The sequence below is a fragment of the Podarcis vaucheri genome (genome assembly GCF_965113315.1).
Source record: "Podarcis vaucheri genome assembly, chromosome: 11".
NCBI lineage: Eukaryota > Metazoa > Chordata > Lepidosauria > Squamata > Lacertidae > Podarcis > Podarcis vaucheri.
Genome location: NC_138749.1, coordinates 42,723,294 through 42,737,648, shown reverse-complemented (window position 1 = coordinate 42,737,648; position 14,355 = coordinate 42,723,294). Strand labels below are relative to the sequence as shown.

The 14,355-nt window shown below is 42.2% G+C and overlaps 1 protein-coding gene across 1 annotated transcript in view; it reads left to right on the top strand.

Moving 5' to 3' along the window:
- Positions 1-254: 254 nt before the first annotated feature.
- FBXL17 (F-box and leucine rich repeat protein 17) overlaps positions 255-14,355 on the top strand; it is a 144,591-nt gene continuing 130,490 nt past the window's right edge. Inside the window, exons 1-4 of the mRNA XM_082191454.1 lie at positions 255-1,284; positions 3,336-3,458; positions 4,132-4,389; positions 6,687-6,818. Coding sequence (XP_082047580.1) covers positions 448-1,284; positions 3,336-3,458; positions 4,132-4,389; positions 6,687-6,818 — 1,350 coding nt within the window. The 5' untranslated portion in view covers positions 255-447. The remainder of the gene's footprint in view (positions 1,285-3,335; positions 3,459-4,131; positions 4,390-6,686; positions 6,819-14,355) is intronic.

Here is a 14,355-nt window from a genome sequence, read left to right as displayed (position 1 = left end):
GATGGACGGAGTAGTAATAATAATAATAATAATAATAATAATAATAATAATAATAATAATAATAATAATAATAATAATAATAATAATAATAATAATAATTAATAATACCCTCGCAATCCTCCACACCACCCTCGTCCCGCACATGGAAGTGTCTATGGGGAACCCGGAAGTGAGGGTTGCGCGGCCGAGCAGCAGCTCTTGAGGCGAGTGCGCGCGCGCGCGGGGTCAGGGAACCGGAAGTTCCGGCGGTTCCTCTTCCTCCAACGTCCCGGAACCTGCCTTGTTGTGACTGCCGGCCTCAGAGTTTTGCCGGTCTCCTCCTCAGACGCCGCCGCCGCCGTTGCCGCGCTCGGGCGGGCGGAGGCGAGCGATGAAGCCCAGGCAGCGCAGCTGAAGCCGCCGAGGGAGGAAGGTCTTGCTGGGGGCGGCGGCGGCGGCGCCTCCTATATGGGCCACTTTCTCTCGCGGAAGGGAACCAGCCAGACCGCGGATAGGAGCCGCCGCCGCCGCTGCCGCCGCCGACCTCTGAGGGGGAAAGTGCCAGTGCCGCCGCCGCCGCCTCGGGACCGGAGCTGCTTCCTGCGCGGTCCCTGCATGCTCTGCTTCCTGGTGCACAGCGCCAGCCCGCCCGCCGCCACCGAGGAACCGCCGCCGCCGCCTGCTGCTCCTCCGCTTCTCTACGCGGCTCTGAAGGCGCCCGAGGACCGCGCCGCCCGCCGCCTGCTGCGCTTCTCCTGCCGCCGCCTGCTGCTCTCCGGCCTCCTCTTCTCCTCTCCTCCGCCTTCCGCGCGGAGAGCGGGGCCTGCGCTGGAGAGCAGCGAGGCCCCCCCGGAGATGGTGTGCAAGCGCAAGGGCGTCCGGCTGCTCCCCTGCCCGCCCCGAAAGCAGCCCCGCTGCGCCGCCGCCGCCATCCCAGCCACAGGGGCCGGGAGCCCCGCTTCCACGCCGCCGCCGCCCGAGGTTTCTGCCGCCGCCGCCGCCGCTGCTTCTCCTTCGCTGCCCGAGCAGCACCTCTGCCCGCTGCCCTGCGCCTCGGACCGCGGCCGGGGAGGCTCGCCGCCGAAGGACCCCGCCGTCGGCGAGAACGGGGACGATGGGGAAGGGCTGGCGGCGGCGGCGGCTGCGGGCTCCCCGTCTCAGCTGCCCGAGCTGGACGGGAGGGAGAAGGGCGAGGCCCGCGAGCCGGACTGCGAGGAGCCCCCCGAGAACCCCGGGGACTGCTGCCGGGAGCCGCAGCCCCCCTCGCCCGACATCAACCAGCTGCCGCCCTCCATCCTCCTCAAGGTGGGTTTGGTGAGCTGGCAGGTGTCCGGGATGTAGAAGGTTGCCAAGGTAGGCTGGGGGCTGCCTGCCTTTTTTTTTGGACACCTGTCGCTGCATCCCTTGCCTTCCGCCTCCTCCTGAGTTTCTTGGTTGTGTGTTTTTCCATGTAGAGCTCAAGTGCCCCATTTTTAAAGTCCTGGCCTCCTGGAGTTTACTCTGCAAAGGTGCCCAGGACCACGTTATAGAGGTGGCGATATGAGAAGACCTGAACCCAATTATAATTTTCCTTTTCTTGTTTTCAGTTTTGGCTGGCAATGGATGGGGATCCTGGAAATTGGTTGCATGCACAAGCGTTTCTGCTAAGTTCATAAGTTTTTACTTAAAACACTAGACGCTAATCCAGCTGAAGGTGAAATAGTAATGGTTCTTGATTGAAACAGAGTCCTTTTCTTGACAGAGCTTGGTCTTGGTCACATCATTTAATTCAGAATAGTCACTTCCCCAAGTTATTTGCACATAATGATATAATTAGAATTGGTTCACATGGAAACAGTGCTTAATAGCATTGTTGATAGCTTAATAGCACAAAGAGGCACAATTTGTAGTAATCCTGCCTTTATGAAACAAAACAAAACAGTATTATGGGAACACCTGAGTAGTTAAGGTTCAACAACTGGTGTGAGTTCTAGATGAGCCTGCTACACTGGACTGGAGCTGTTGGAATGAGGAAGTCTGAAAAGTTGAGAAAGGGTGATTTCTGACCTGCAGGGTTAAAAAAGTAAAGAAGCAAAGAGTGCTTCCAGGGCACATTCTCAGGATAGCTGAATCTCACATCAGTGCATTAAGCTCTTGAAAAAGCCTTTGGAAAGGCTTCGTGAGAATAGATAGCTTGGAGCTTTAGAGCAATCACTGTATATGGCTTACCGAAGTTAAAATCCTGGTTTGTGGTAGTTTTCTACGAGATATATCCCCAAGAATGGTAAATGGGAGCTAAAGGTGGAAAGCCCCTGTCAGTTATGTCTTGGAGCTGCTTTCAGTCTGCTCCTCTCTGCTTTCCCTGCACTGGCTGACAACAGCACAGAATATATTGTGTAAAGGGGTTGGGGATGTTGTGGAAGACTGTTGCCTGACAAGGTGATGTATGTATAAATGCTGAGGAGCCTGTGAGTGTTTCAAGGGCCCTGTCCAAGCCTTCCCTATGCCTCAGGATGAAGTTCACTAATGGACACCCATAACATTGGGGAGAATGACTTATTCTCTCTCTCACTCACACACACACACACACACACACACACACACACACAGAGAGAGAGAGAGAAACTGCAACCATCACTCGCACACACACTCCAGAAATGAATTAGGTAGATGGAATCCCCTGCCAAAAAAAAATGCTGCCCAACTTTTCAGTTACAAAGCATGAAATGAGAAAAATGTTGTCTGTGGTAACAGTATTTGTTGGCAAGCCATTTTATGAGGTGTGGGTGGAGTTGCTTCCCCATCAGCTTTCTAGGACAGTTAGTTGCTGACCAGGGCCTTAAGGTTTTCACTCAAGATGGCACTGCTCATCTGCATGGGACTGTCAAATTACCTAATATATAGATTGTTCATAGTATCAAGTTGAATGCTTATCACTGTAGACACAAGCAACCCCCATCCCATTTGCACAGGTGTTGCATTCTTGGTTTCTGTGCATGTTGACGGAGCATGCATAAGCCCGCTCCGTTCTTTGCCACCCAACTCACATTCTGCTCTCTTCTGGGTCCAAAAGGACCCGCAGGTTGGTTATGCATCAATTGAACACATGTAAAATTGTCATCATGGAAAGTAGAAAATTGGTGGAATAATGAGGGATGAATAGCTGGAGGGATATCCATTTTCTTTGTTTTAAACAAATATATTTGTCCAAAGCTTAGAAGAATGAAAGCCTTGGAAGAATGATAGAAAGGGCATGTCTTTGGAAAGAACTTTGGAAAGAAAGTGATAGAAATGATAGAAAGGGCATGTCTTTGGAAAGAACTTTGGAAAGAAAGGCGTTTCACTTTCTCTTAACTCTTCCTTTTTTTCTTTCATAGATATTTTCCAACTTATCTTTGAATGAGCGATGTCTTTCAGCATCGTTGGTTTGTAAATATTGGCGTGACCTCTGTTTAGATTTCCAGTTTTGGAAGCAATTGGATCTCAGTAGTCGTCAGCAGGTATGAAGGAAGCTACGTTGAAATCTGAATTATTTTAATCAAATTAAAACAATTCCTTTGTCTTCCTCTGATAAAAGTGATACCTGTTTCACTTTTCAGCCCATATTTCTTATAGAAAACATAACGAGTTTTGTGAATTCCTTCATTCACAGTGATTGGCTGTCTTAAAAGCCTGTGTTGAACCACACACATGAATATATTAAGTTGCTTTCATTGACTGAATAGATGCATATTTAGTATGATGGTGAATTATATAATGACATGACCTGAATTACATTTTTCATAATCTAAAGAAGCTTAGAGCCTGATTATCTGAAAAAGGATTACGTATCTGTTCCCAGTGCAAGGGAACAACAGTACCTTTGTTGTAGCTGTTGTGGCAGCCTTGGGCAAATCTGATGAGCAGGTGTTTTTTTTTGGGGGGGGGGAATCAGGAGGGGCAATTGAGGTGGTATCCATTGGTCAGACATAGTGCTGAAAAAAAATATCATTATTTGCAGCAAAAGGCTCCTAAAATTTAAGTTGAGCAGGAATGCATGGGCCAAACTTGTAGTGAAAGTACTAACTTGGTTTGGCACAGATGCTGTTGTGAATGTATAGGCTTGTTGTTTTCTTTAAAAATACAGATAAAACTGAGAATATGAATGTTACCCATTCAAATTGTTTTTGACAGGTCACCGATGAGTTACTGGAAAGAATTGCATCAAGAAGCCAGAATATAACTGAAATCAATATTTCAGATTGCCGTAACGTATCGGATACAGGAGTATGTATATTAGCATCTAAATGTCCTGGACTTCTAAGATATACCGCATATAGATGTAAACAGCTGTCTGATACGTCTATAATTGCAGTGGCTTCACAGTGTCCTCAACTGCAGAAAGTACATGTGGGAAACCAGGATCGACTCACTGATGAAGGACTCAAGCAGGTGAACTTTAAATATTGGTGAAAGTATTTTTTATATATATAAAATTACATTGTTTTTGAATATTTTAAGCTGCACTTTTATGTCCATTTGGGAGTAGCCCCTACCCAAATTCGGGAACATGTCTAGGAGTATGCTGTTGTTGTCAGAACAAAATGTTTATATTTCCAGTTTACATTGACCTCAAAGGTATACATTAGATGGTATATGATAGTAAAATAAAAGGACAAATCAAGGGCTAAAAGAAGTTGAATTTTCTGTTCTGGGAATCATGGAAGGTACCATGAGAGTCATCTAATCCAACCCCCTACAATCTCAGCACATGGAAGAACATTTTTAAAAATTGTCTGTACCCACAGTTCTTTAGCTGTGTATCCATAGCTCTTACTGAATACAATGGTGCCTCGCAAGACGAAAAGAATCTGTTCTGTGATTCTCTTTGTCTAGCGGTTTTTTTCGTCTTGCGAAGCAAGCCCATTGACGGATTAGCGCTATTAGCGGCTTTTAGCGGCTTATCTGCTGATCGGATCAGCTGATAAGCGGCTTATCGGCTTAGAAAAAAGGGGGGGGAGGGAAAAAAACCAGCAGGAACTTGCAAGACATTGTCGTCTTGCGAAGCAAGCCCATAGGAAATTCGTTTTGCGAAGCACCTCCAAAACGGAAAACTCTTTCGTCTAGCGAGTTTTCCGTCTTGCGAGGCATTCGTCTTGCGGGGCACCACTGTACAACCAATGAGCCATAACTAGCTCTAATTGTGCTATGTGCAAACCCCAGTTTTAGAACCCAGAAAACAGGTTTTGGGGGCTTTTTGTCTAGAATAGTGCATGCAAGCTCCATTTTGGGTGTTTTCTGAGCCACTCAAACTTCTGCTGCTGCAGCCACTATTAAATTTACAGACTGCTAGTGACATTATACGTTTATTAGAGACCTGCAAATTTTGCAGGCCATTTTGAATCTAAATGTGAAATTCGTAGCCCTACCACACTGTTTTGAGCTATTTTCAGTGGATTATGGTCTTTTTTGGGGGGGTGGGGTGTCCTACAATATTATACCCTGCCTTTTAGTCATTGCTTCTTTGTACCCCCCTGTGAAGCTTTTACCTAAACAAATTTCCCCATCTCATAAGAATTACTGCGCTTAACATGTCTGAACTTGGCATAACATAGCATCTTAGTGGGTACTTTAGGGTATTTTGTTCCCAATGGGCAGGAACATTTCCTGAGCAGCGTTCTTGAGGAACAGATTACTTTAGCCAGTTTCCCCTCCCTCCTGCAGCCCCCTTGTGCCATCTGAACAACTGCTTTAGAAAGTTGAGGGAGCATCCAGAAGAGTGTAGGAGGTGGTGCTGGTTAAATCACTCAGGTAGATCAAAAGTGTTCCATGGACAGAAGGATCTATTCCATGCATGGAGGGTGAAGTTTGGATCCAAGTGAAAAGTTTTATCCTGCCCACCTACTATTTTTTTAAACCTACCAATTAGAAGAAGAAGAAGATACATTCTTAAGTGATGGCTGAAAATTTTCCATGTACTTTGCCAATAGTCACAGATTCTGTTCTGGTGAACCAGAGTATATTAGAAAGAACTATACTATGGTGGAACCTTGGTTTTCGAACTTAATCCGTTCTGCAAGACTTTCAGCTTTTGAAAAGTTTGGAAACGGAGGATCAATGGGGTGGCTGCAAAGTCAATGGGGGAAAATGACAAATGCGACTCAGAAGCCGTTCGGTTTCCGAATATCGTTCGAAAACTAAAGCAGTTACTTCTGGGTTTTCAGCATTCAGGAGCCGAAACGTTCCAAAACTGAGGAGTTCGGGAACCAAGGTTCGACTGTATTTAGCCTTCTTTGTCAAACTGTCACTACTGTTAAAAACAAAGTTGCATTTGCTAGTAATAGTATCCTTGAAATCTAACTGTAAGCCTTTTTTTCTTCTTGACGACTACAGTAACTTTTTAAGTTAGAGACATCTTTACAACTTTTCAGCTTCTACAGGCAAGACTGTTTTATTGATTTGGGTGGTGATAACTGGAATTCTGAGCTTCTGGTGTGCACAAGACAATTTATTTCTGGTTATTGATGCATGTTGGATATGGCTAAATATAATAGACCTGTTCTCTTACTTGGACTGCTGAAATCTATACTGTCATTCAATTTCCTATTTTGAGAGCAATGTGGCCTCTTGGCTAATGCATTAATTAAAATCTGAACTAATTGTTTAGCAATGTAATGCTTGTATATACACCATCGTTTGAAGGCAATGTTAGTGATATATATTTATGTGTGTGTTAATTTCATTTGCAGCTCGGATCAGAGTGCAGAGAACTGAAAGATATTCATTTTGGGCAGTGTTACAAGATCTCAGATGAAGGAATGATAATCATAGCTAAAGGATGCCTGAAGTTACAGAGAATATACATGCAGGAAAACAAATTAGTAAGTATTTTGTCTCGTGTATTTAAATTAAAAATGCCTACACCCTCTTTTATACTTGCCCACATCCAACATTTTATATGTGTATCTTAACTGATTTTTGAAGGGTTAGAAACCTATGTCCATATTCTGAGAGTGTTAACCTACAATACACATAGTGATTAAAAGCTAATTCTTAGAATACAGTTCACATTGGTTAATACTTTTCTTTGGGCAAACATGTTACACTTAATTGTGGAATTGGTTTTGCCTTGTGTGATTCAGTAGTTGATAGAAAAGTAATAATGCTAGCTAAGCGTTTCTATTCTGTTGGATACAAAATATTCTCTGAAGATCTTTGTATACTTTTGCAGTGCCATGTTTAAACTTTACACGGGCTTAGCTTATAAACATGTATGTTTGCATGTGAAGAACCTGCTTTATATGACTACAAGGTGTCATGTTGGCTACCAGATTTGATGAGTTAAAATAAATAATCTGATTCATGGTGGAATCTACATTAACAGCAAAATGAAACTTCTGCGTAGAATGGCAATATTTCTGCGGATACAACATGCTGGGTACAAACAGATGGCTGTCACAACTGTACCCTGTTAATGAACTTCCTTCTAACTTATATCAGTGTGTATATATATATGTGTGTGTGTGTATCCTTCTAACAGTAGCCGTGTTCAAAACTCCCATTGTTCTAGGCGCATTTTGCGACAGGGAATTTCATTGGCGCAAGCAGTTTCTGAACTCTGGGCACAGTACTGCACCTAAGATTTCAGTTCAAAACTGCGATGGACTAGGTGGATACAATCCATAGTGCTGTACTTCCCTGACTCAGAGCAATTTTAATCCTACTTAAGAGTAGACCCATTCAAGTTAGTGGATATGATTAACTTGGGCCCATTAATTTCAGTGGGCCTACTCGGAGTAATTTTATTGTGATAATTTTGAAAATATTGACATTAATCAGTCTTAGGTGTGAAACTTGGCTCTCTTCAATTAGATACTTCTTATACAACAGTTGAAACTGGAGAACCAACGCTTCCTTATGGCCATCCTAAGCTTTTTTTACTTAAATCTGATGTTTCATTGTTCCTAATATATTAATTTTGCTGCAACTCCTTTCAGGGCAGCCAAGCCTAGGATATGACTATTACATCCCAGCATTCACCTTAAAAAAGTGGAAAAATAGGCTGCACTAGAAAACACTTAGATTTCATTCTGATGTAGTTTTCCAAGGAAGTCCCTCAACAGCATTTCAGTGGAAGCTTTTGGATCACGCACTCTTTACAGTGTACTGTAAAGAAAGAATTGGAAGCTGGCAAGCAAAAACACATTTTGTGTTCAAATAATTTACTGTGAGTGAAACTAAAACTTCTGAAGATGTTTTTGGAAAAACAAACCATTGCTGAAATACTAGAACAGTTTCCAAAACTCAAAATAATTGTATTAGATCTCCTGTGTATTAGATCTTCATTGCAAGTCAATCAAATGTCTATTACGGAAGTCATAGGAATTTGAATGGTCAATCGGTTTCATGTTTTCTGTGCTGGATAGGCTGCTGATTCCATGTTCTGCTAAGTGATTTGTTTTTTCTGACCTTTTGAAAAGTCTCATAAAGATCACTGTATAGTTGTCAAGGCACTAGATAAGTACATTAAAGTTTCTTTCACTGGTGTATCAGGAATAGGAAACATTGTGACTCATTTCGTTTTCAAAGAAAGAACTAAACTTTCTAAGAAAAATTCAGTATGTTCAGATACCAACTCAAAAGCAGAGCTTTAAACAGTGACTTCATCAGTAACTGGCATCTCCAGGTGGTTCTGGGAAATATCCCTTTTGTAAACTCTGAACAGCCACTGTCAATTAATGTAACAACACTAAGCTAGATAGCTTGTTGGAAGTCACGAACCGTAGTTCTTATTTTTCATATAACGAGAAGCTATGATTTACTGTGACTTACTGGTTTGTTTCCCCACACAATGAAGGGAAGAATAAAGGAGACTTGGCCATTCTAAAGGATACAGATAATAAAAATTCAAGCACAAAAAATGCCTCTTCATGCTCAAGAACTTGGAGGGTCCCAGTTGAGAGTATACATAACCTAAAGAAGTGGTAGCTAAAGTTTTTAGAGCTGTGCGGCATTCAGAGCAGTCCTGTTTGTATCTGTGATTTTGAAATATTGAGCACTGTATCCAACTTTCTCCAAATAAAGGAGGGCCAAAAAGTGGTGTCTTGGGGCACAAAAATATACGACTGTGATAATTTTGAGATAAAAATAGAAATATAGTACCAGTTAATGGGCTTCTGATTGAACAGTTACATTTTGTTTTCTATTTAATTTATATTTATGTGACAAGAACTCAGTTGTAATTGCAAAGCTGGACTTGGAAGCCACCAGAAAATATGCTGCTTCTCTATGAGCAGCATAACAACCTGTAAAGGCACCACACCTGGTGACTGAAAGCAGACGTTTAGCATTTTTCTGCTAGTAGGTCAGCAACAAAGACTTATTGGACACAAACCATGTTTTGTTTGTGTTTGGTGTAGTGTGGTAAAGACCCTGCACGTTTTGTGGCACGTCCCCCCCCCAAATAATAATTCTGCAGTCAAATTCTATATGCATAACAACAAACCATGGTTAGTTATGAGAATGAGCTCTGTAAGCTTCCTTTGTTACAGTGAGCTTTCACTTTTGAATATATTGCCAGTAGGAAATTGTAGTTTAGTTAACAAAACATGATTTGATGTTCTGGTTTTGCTAATCCACAGGATAAACCAGAGGTTGACATCCAACACTGTCAGCCTGCTTCCTCAGTGTGGTTTCTCCCTCCTTCCCATTGCAGCCCCCATGCATGCCCCAAAAATCTGTTCCAGAGCCTGGACTGGATATCATTGGATATCACTGAAATTTCCCCCCCAGTTTGGAGCATAATAAAGAAACTGCAGTTTATTTAAAAGGGAAGTTTTCAATCTCTTCCGGTGTGTATGTGCATGAGAAAGCACCCAAGACATAACAGCAAATCATAATTTACTGCATATGAAGACCACCACTGAGTAAATTTAGTTAAATTGCTGCTTCTATACAAATATATATCCTTGTTTTGAGAGTGAGCGTAGGGATCAAGTACGTGCCTGGTTCAGATCTTTCGTCACCCGCAATTTCACCAGCCTGTAGAATGGGGATTGGGAATCTGTGGTCCTTTGGCTGTTGTTGTCCAAATCCCATCAGCTCCAGTGACCAAGGATGAGGGGAGTTGCAATCAAGAGGATCTGGAGGGCCACAGGTTCTTATCCTTGCTTTAGAAAGTAAGCTTCTCTTGTAGGTTCACCACCTCTTCCCTTATGCAGTATGGAAATATATCAGCCTAGCTTTGATGATTGATGTAAAGATTAGAGAGAACTCATTGCCATTCTTGTATTCTACTGTGCACATAGTGACCCTTTTTTGCCTTTGGTCATTCACTGTACTGGCTTTCTGCTTCTCCCTGGCACCGCTGTGTTCAGTGATAGAATATTTTTTTCCTGAACTGTGCTTGCAGTATAGAAATGTGTGCGTATGTAATAAAAATGCAATAGCTTCATGCTGACATGTCATGAAGGCTCTCAGGTTTTTCAGCCTGGAGCATGCCATAGTCTCATTGCCACAAAACAATTCTTTGTACCCAGTTCCTCAGAATACTCTTTACACACAATGATTTATCAGTTCGTTTCAGGCCTAAGGGCACTCTACTTCAGCAGCATCCTACAGCCAAGTCAACGTGCATCAGAGGCTGTTAGAGGCATGTTAGCAGAGTAGCTAGGCAGTTTTGATTAATAAAGAGTGCAATGAATATCTAGAATGCAGTTCTATATCTTTATACCTCTGTTAAGGGGGAAACATTCAGAAATGCACCATAAAACACATGTGCCTAGAATCTTAGCATGTAAGAAGAAATTTGAAATCTTAAAATTTAGCTTACTCTTGTATTTCGTTCCTTGCTTCTTTTATTTATTCTATTTTATGGTTGGTATCACTGTGGGTTAAACCACTGTGTCATTTGGGTGGCGGTTCGAATCCCCGCGACGGGGTGAGCTCCCATTGTCCAGTCCCAGCTCCTGGCAGCCTAGCAGTTTGAAAGCACACAGTGCAAGTAGATAAATAGGTTGGCGGGAAGGTAAACGGTGTTTCCGTGTGCAGCTCTGGTTTCGCCAGAAGCAGCGTAGTCATGCTGGCCACATGACCTGGAAAAGCTGTCTGCGGAAGCGGACAAACGCCGGCTCCCTCGGCCTGTAAAGCGAGATGAGCGCCGCAACTCCAGAGTCGTTCATGACTGGACTTAATTGTCAGGGGTCCCTTTACCTTTACCTTTATGGTTGGTATCAAATACTGTCCATGTGTGAGTAGAATGGACTTTTGCTTGTACAACACAGTTTCACTTTCTTTTTTTACTTCACATTCTCAAAATCTACTCTGGAGGGTTGGGGACCATCATGAGAAGATCTTGGGATGGGACTCCCAAGGAGGAGAAGAAAGTAAAGTCTATTGTGAGTGGAAGTCTGCTCATGCAATGTTGTATTTGCTCTATATCCTGGCCTTCTTTCTGAGAGCGGTAACTGTTGCTTTTTTACTATTGTATTGTGTACTTTGGGTCTATGGACCGCAATAAAGCTCTGTGTGTGTGATGTTTATAGTTTTACCTCTTATTTTTTATCCCCACAGTAACCCGGTGTTGTAAGTTAGGCTGGGAGGTTGTAACTGGCCCAAGGCCACCTAGTGAGTTTTATGCCCAAGCGAGGATTTGAATGAGTCTCTTCTGCCCTTGACACCACTCTCTCCTATACCTTGCTAGTTCAGGTCTGACACTTCAGCTGAAGCTTGTCAAACCTGCAGCTGTGACAGTGTTAACAGCCAAAAATTTTAGCCATTTTGTTACTCATTCTTCTTCACTTAAAGTTAAGTGGTTTTACATTACTTAAGCAGTTATGCTATTGGGCAGTACATCAGGTAAACACAAGGTAAAAAGTATATACCTGCATACATCATTTTATTTGTATCCCCCCTTTCCATACATAGTTAAAACCATGCTCAAGGCAGCTTACAACATAAAAAACAAGCTGATCACCATTTTAGCTACCCTGAGGCATGATCAGCCTGAGTAGTTCCGCTGTTGTTCAGAGTGAACTTCTTCCTCTTTTTTTGGGTGGAACATTATGGGTTACTATAGACACTATTTAATATATTATCCAGTACATTGTATTTAGATTTCATAAGAAAATATCTGCACTGGCTGGGTCCCCGTCCCCCACTGTCTCACACATCCCTCCCAAACTCTTGAAATTCCTGGGCTTCAGCAGTCTGCTTCTGCAAAACAAGAGTCAGAAACATGAGAACGTGTTCCCTTTTTAAATATTATGAAAATAAGTTTAATGAAAACTTTGGGTGTTTGGGTTACCAGTTGTTCTGCTCAAAATCTGTGGAGACTTGCTAGCTGTATTAGCAATTATCCTACTGCTCCAAATTGAAATGGAAACAGTCTTCCCAGAAGCCTAGTTTAATTAAAACAACAAGTTAACCAGCCTTTAAAATGTTACAAGAACAGTTAAGCAAATACTCTTAAGATATGCTTGAAATGCTCCTAAACCAACATAGCTTACTTAAACTAATAATTGAACCAGTACAATTGATAACAATCTGGTCTGTAATTTCTTTTTATTCTCACAAAATGTGACTCTTCCCATCTGTGTGGGCAACAGTCCCTAACAGGTACAATATAACATACTAGTTTTTTAAATGCTAAGTGTTGTGATTTGCAGATGTTGCTGGAAAAATGTATTTGTTTCTTATGACCTTTAGGTGGCAGTGTTGACGTTAGAGATGCTACTAAAATATCTTTGTGTCCTTGGTACAACAATAAAATGCCTGGAAACAGTAGATTACAAATACAGGAAAAAATGATACCATGCAGCCATAATTTTCTTATTTACAATGGCCAGTGTGTGTATTTTCTTGTTCTCTGCACTTGTACTACTGATTTTAATGCTCTAAAGCATAAAGCTATATGCTTTGCTGCACTTGAATAATATTTTTTCAGGGTAATGACCTATCTAATCATGCGTAAGTGCAATTATTGATTAATACCTTTTTAACAACAATTTCCAAATGAGTTGGATATCAGTATTTCTAAATATTATGTTGTTGTTGTTGTTGTTTAGTCGTTTAGTTGTGTCTGACTCTTCGTGACCCCATGGATCAGAGCACACCAAGCACCCTTGTTTTCTACTGCCTCCTGCAGTTTCGTCAAATTCATGTTGGTAGTTTCGAAAACATTATCCAACCATCTCGTCCTCTGTTGTCCCCTTCTCCTTGTGCCCTCAATTTTTCCCAACATCAGGGTCTTTTCCAGGGAGTCTTCTCTTCTCATGATGTGGGCAAAATATTGGAGCCTCAGCTACAGGATCTGTTGTTCCAGTGAGCACTCAGGGCTGATTTCCTTCAGAATGGAGAGGTTTGATCTTCTTGCAGTTCATGGGACTCTCAAGAGTCTCCTTCAGCGCCATAATTCAAAAGCATCAATTATTTGGCAATTAGCTGCCTTTATGGTCCAGCTCTTACTACATCACTACTGGGAAAACCAAAGCTTTAACTATACAAGACCTTTGTTGGCAAGGTGATGTCTCTGCTTTTTAAGATGCTGTCTAGGTTTGTCATTGCTTTTCTCCCAAGAAGCAGGCGTCTTTTAATTTTGTGACTGCTGTCACCATCTGCAGTGATCATGGAGCCCAAGAAGGTAAAATCTGTCATTGCCACCATTTCTTCCCCTTTTATTTGCCAGGATGTGGTGGGACCAGTGGCCATATATAGTGCCATAAATCAGTATGAAATACAGCCTGAGTTCACTTTCTGCACATTAGAAATACTGTTGCCTTTTTTTGCAGCTCTTAATTTGCTGGTTGGCCCCATCCTGAAAAGCAAATTGGATATGGTTTGTCTGGTATAAAGTTTGATATTCCTTGCAAAATATTCCAGATGGAGTGCAGTGGAAACTAAAGTCCCCTTTTGTTCACTAATCAGGTACAGCATGAGCATCTGCACTGCAAGCTACTCTATACTTTGCTATTCCTACCCCATTTACAATGCTGCAACCCTTGTCCTGGAGTGGAACCTTTCGATAGTGGATAGATGTGTCCTTCCCAAACCTCACAGAGTGGGCCATAATCACCAGCTCATCTTATTCTGAACACTTGTCAAAGCTTCCTTCTCTGTGGAGTTAGGCCAGGCTTGAACTGCTAAAATACAGGTTGAAGGTTGTGAACTTTCAGTTATCCTGAGTCTCAAATCCAACACTTAACAGCACTCAAACTGATTAATGCATTGTATCCTATGACAGCATATAAATACTGTTTTATTTTAGGTCCTGAAAGTTTAAAATGGCTGTACCTAATGTAAAGGGGGTACGAAGATAATATTTCCTCCATTAAATATAATGGAATATACATGCATATATGTAACTTTCTAAATGTCTCCTTCAAAAAAAGAACTTGATTCCTAGATATACTTCTTAAGCTT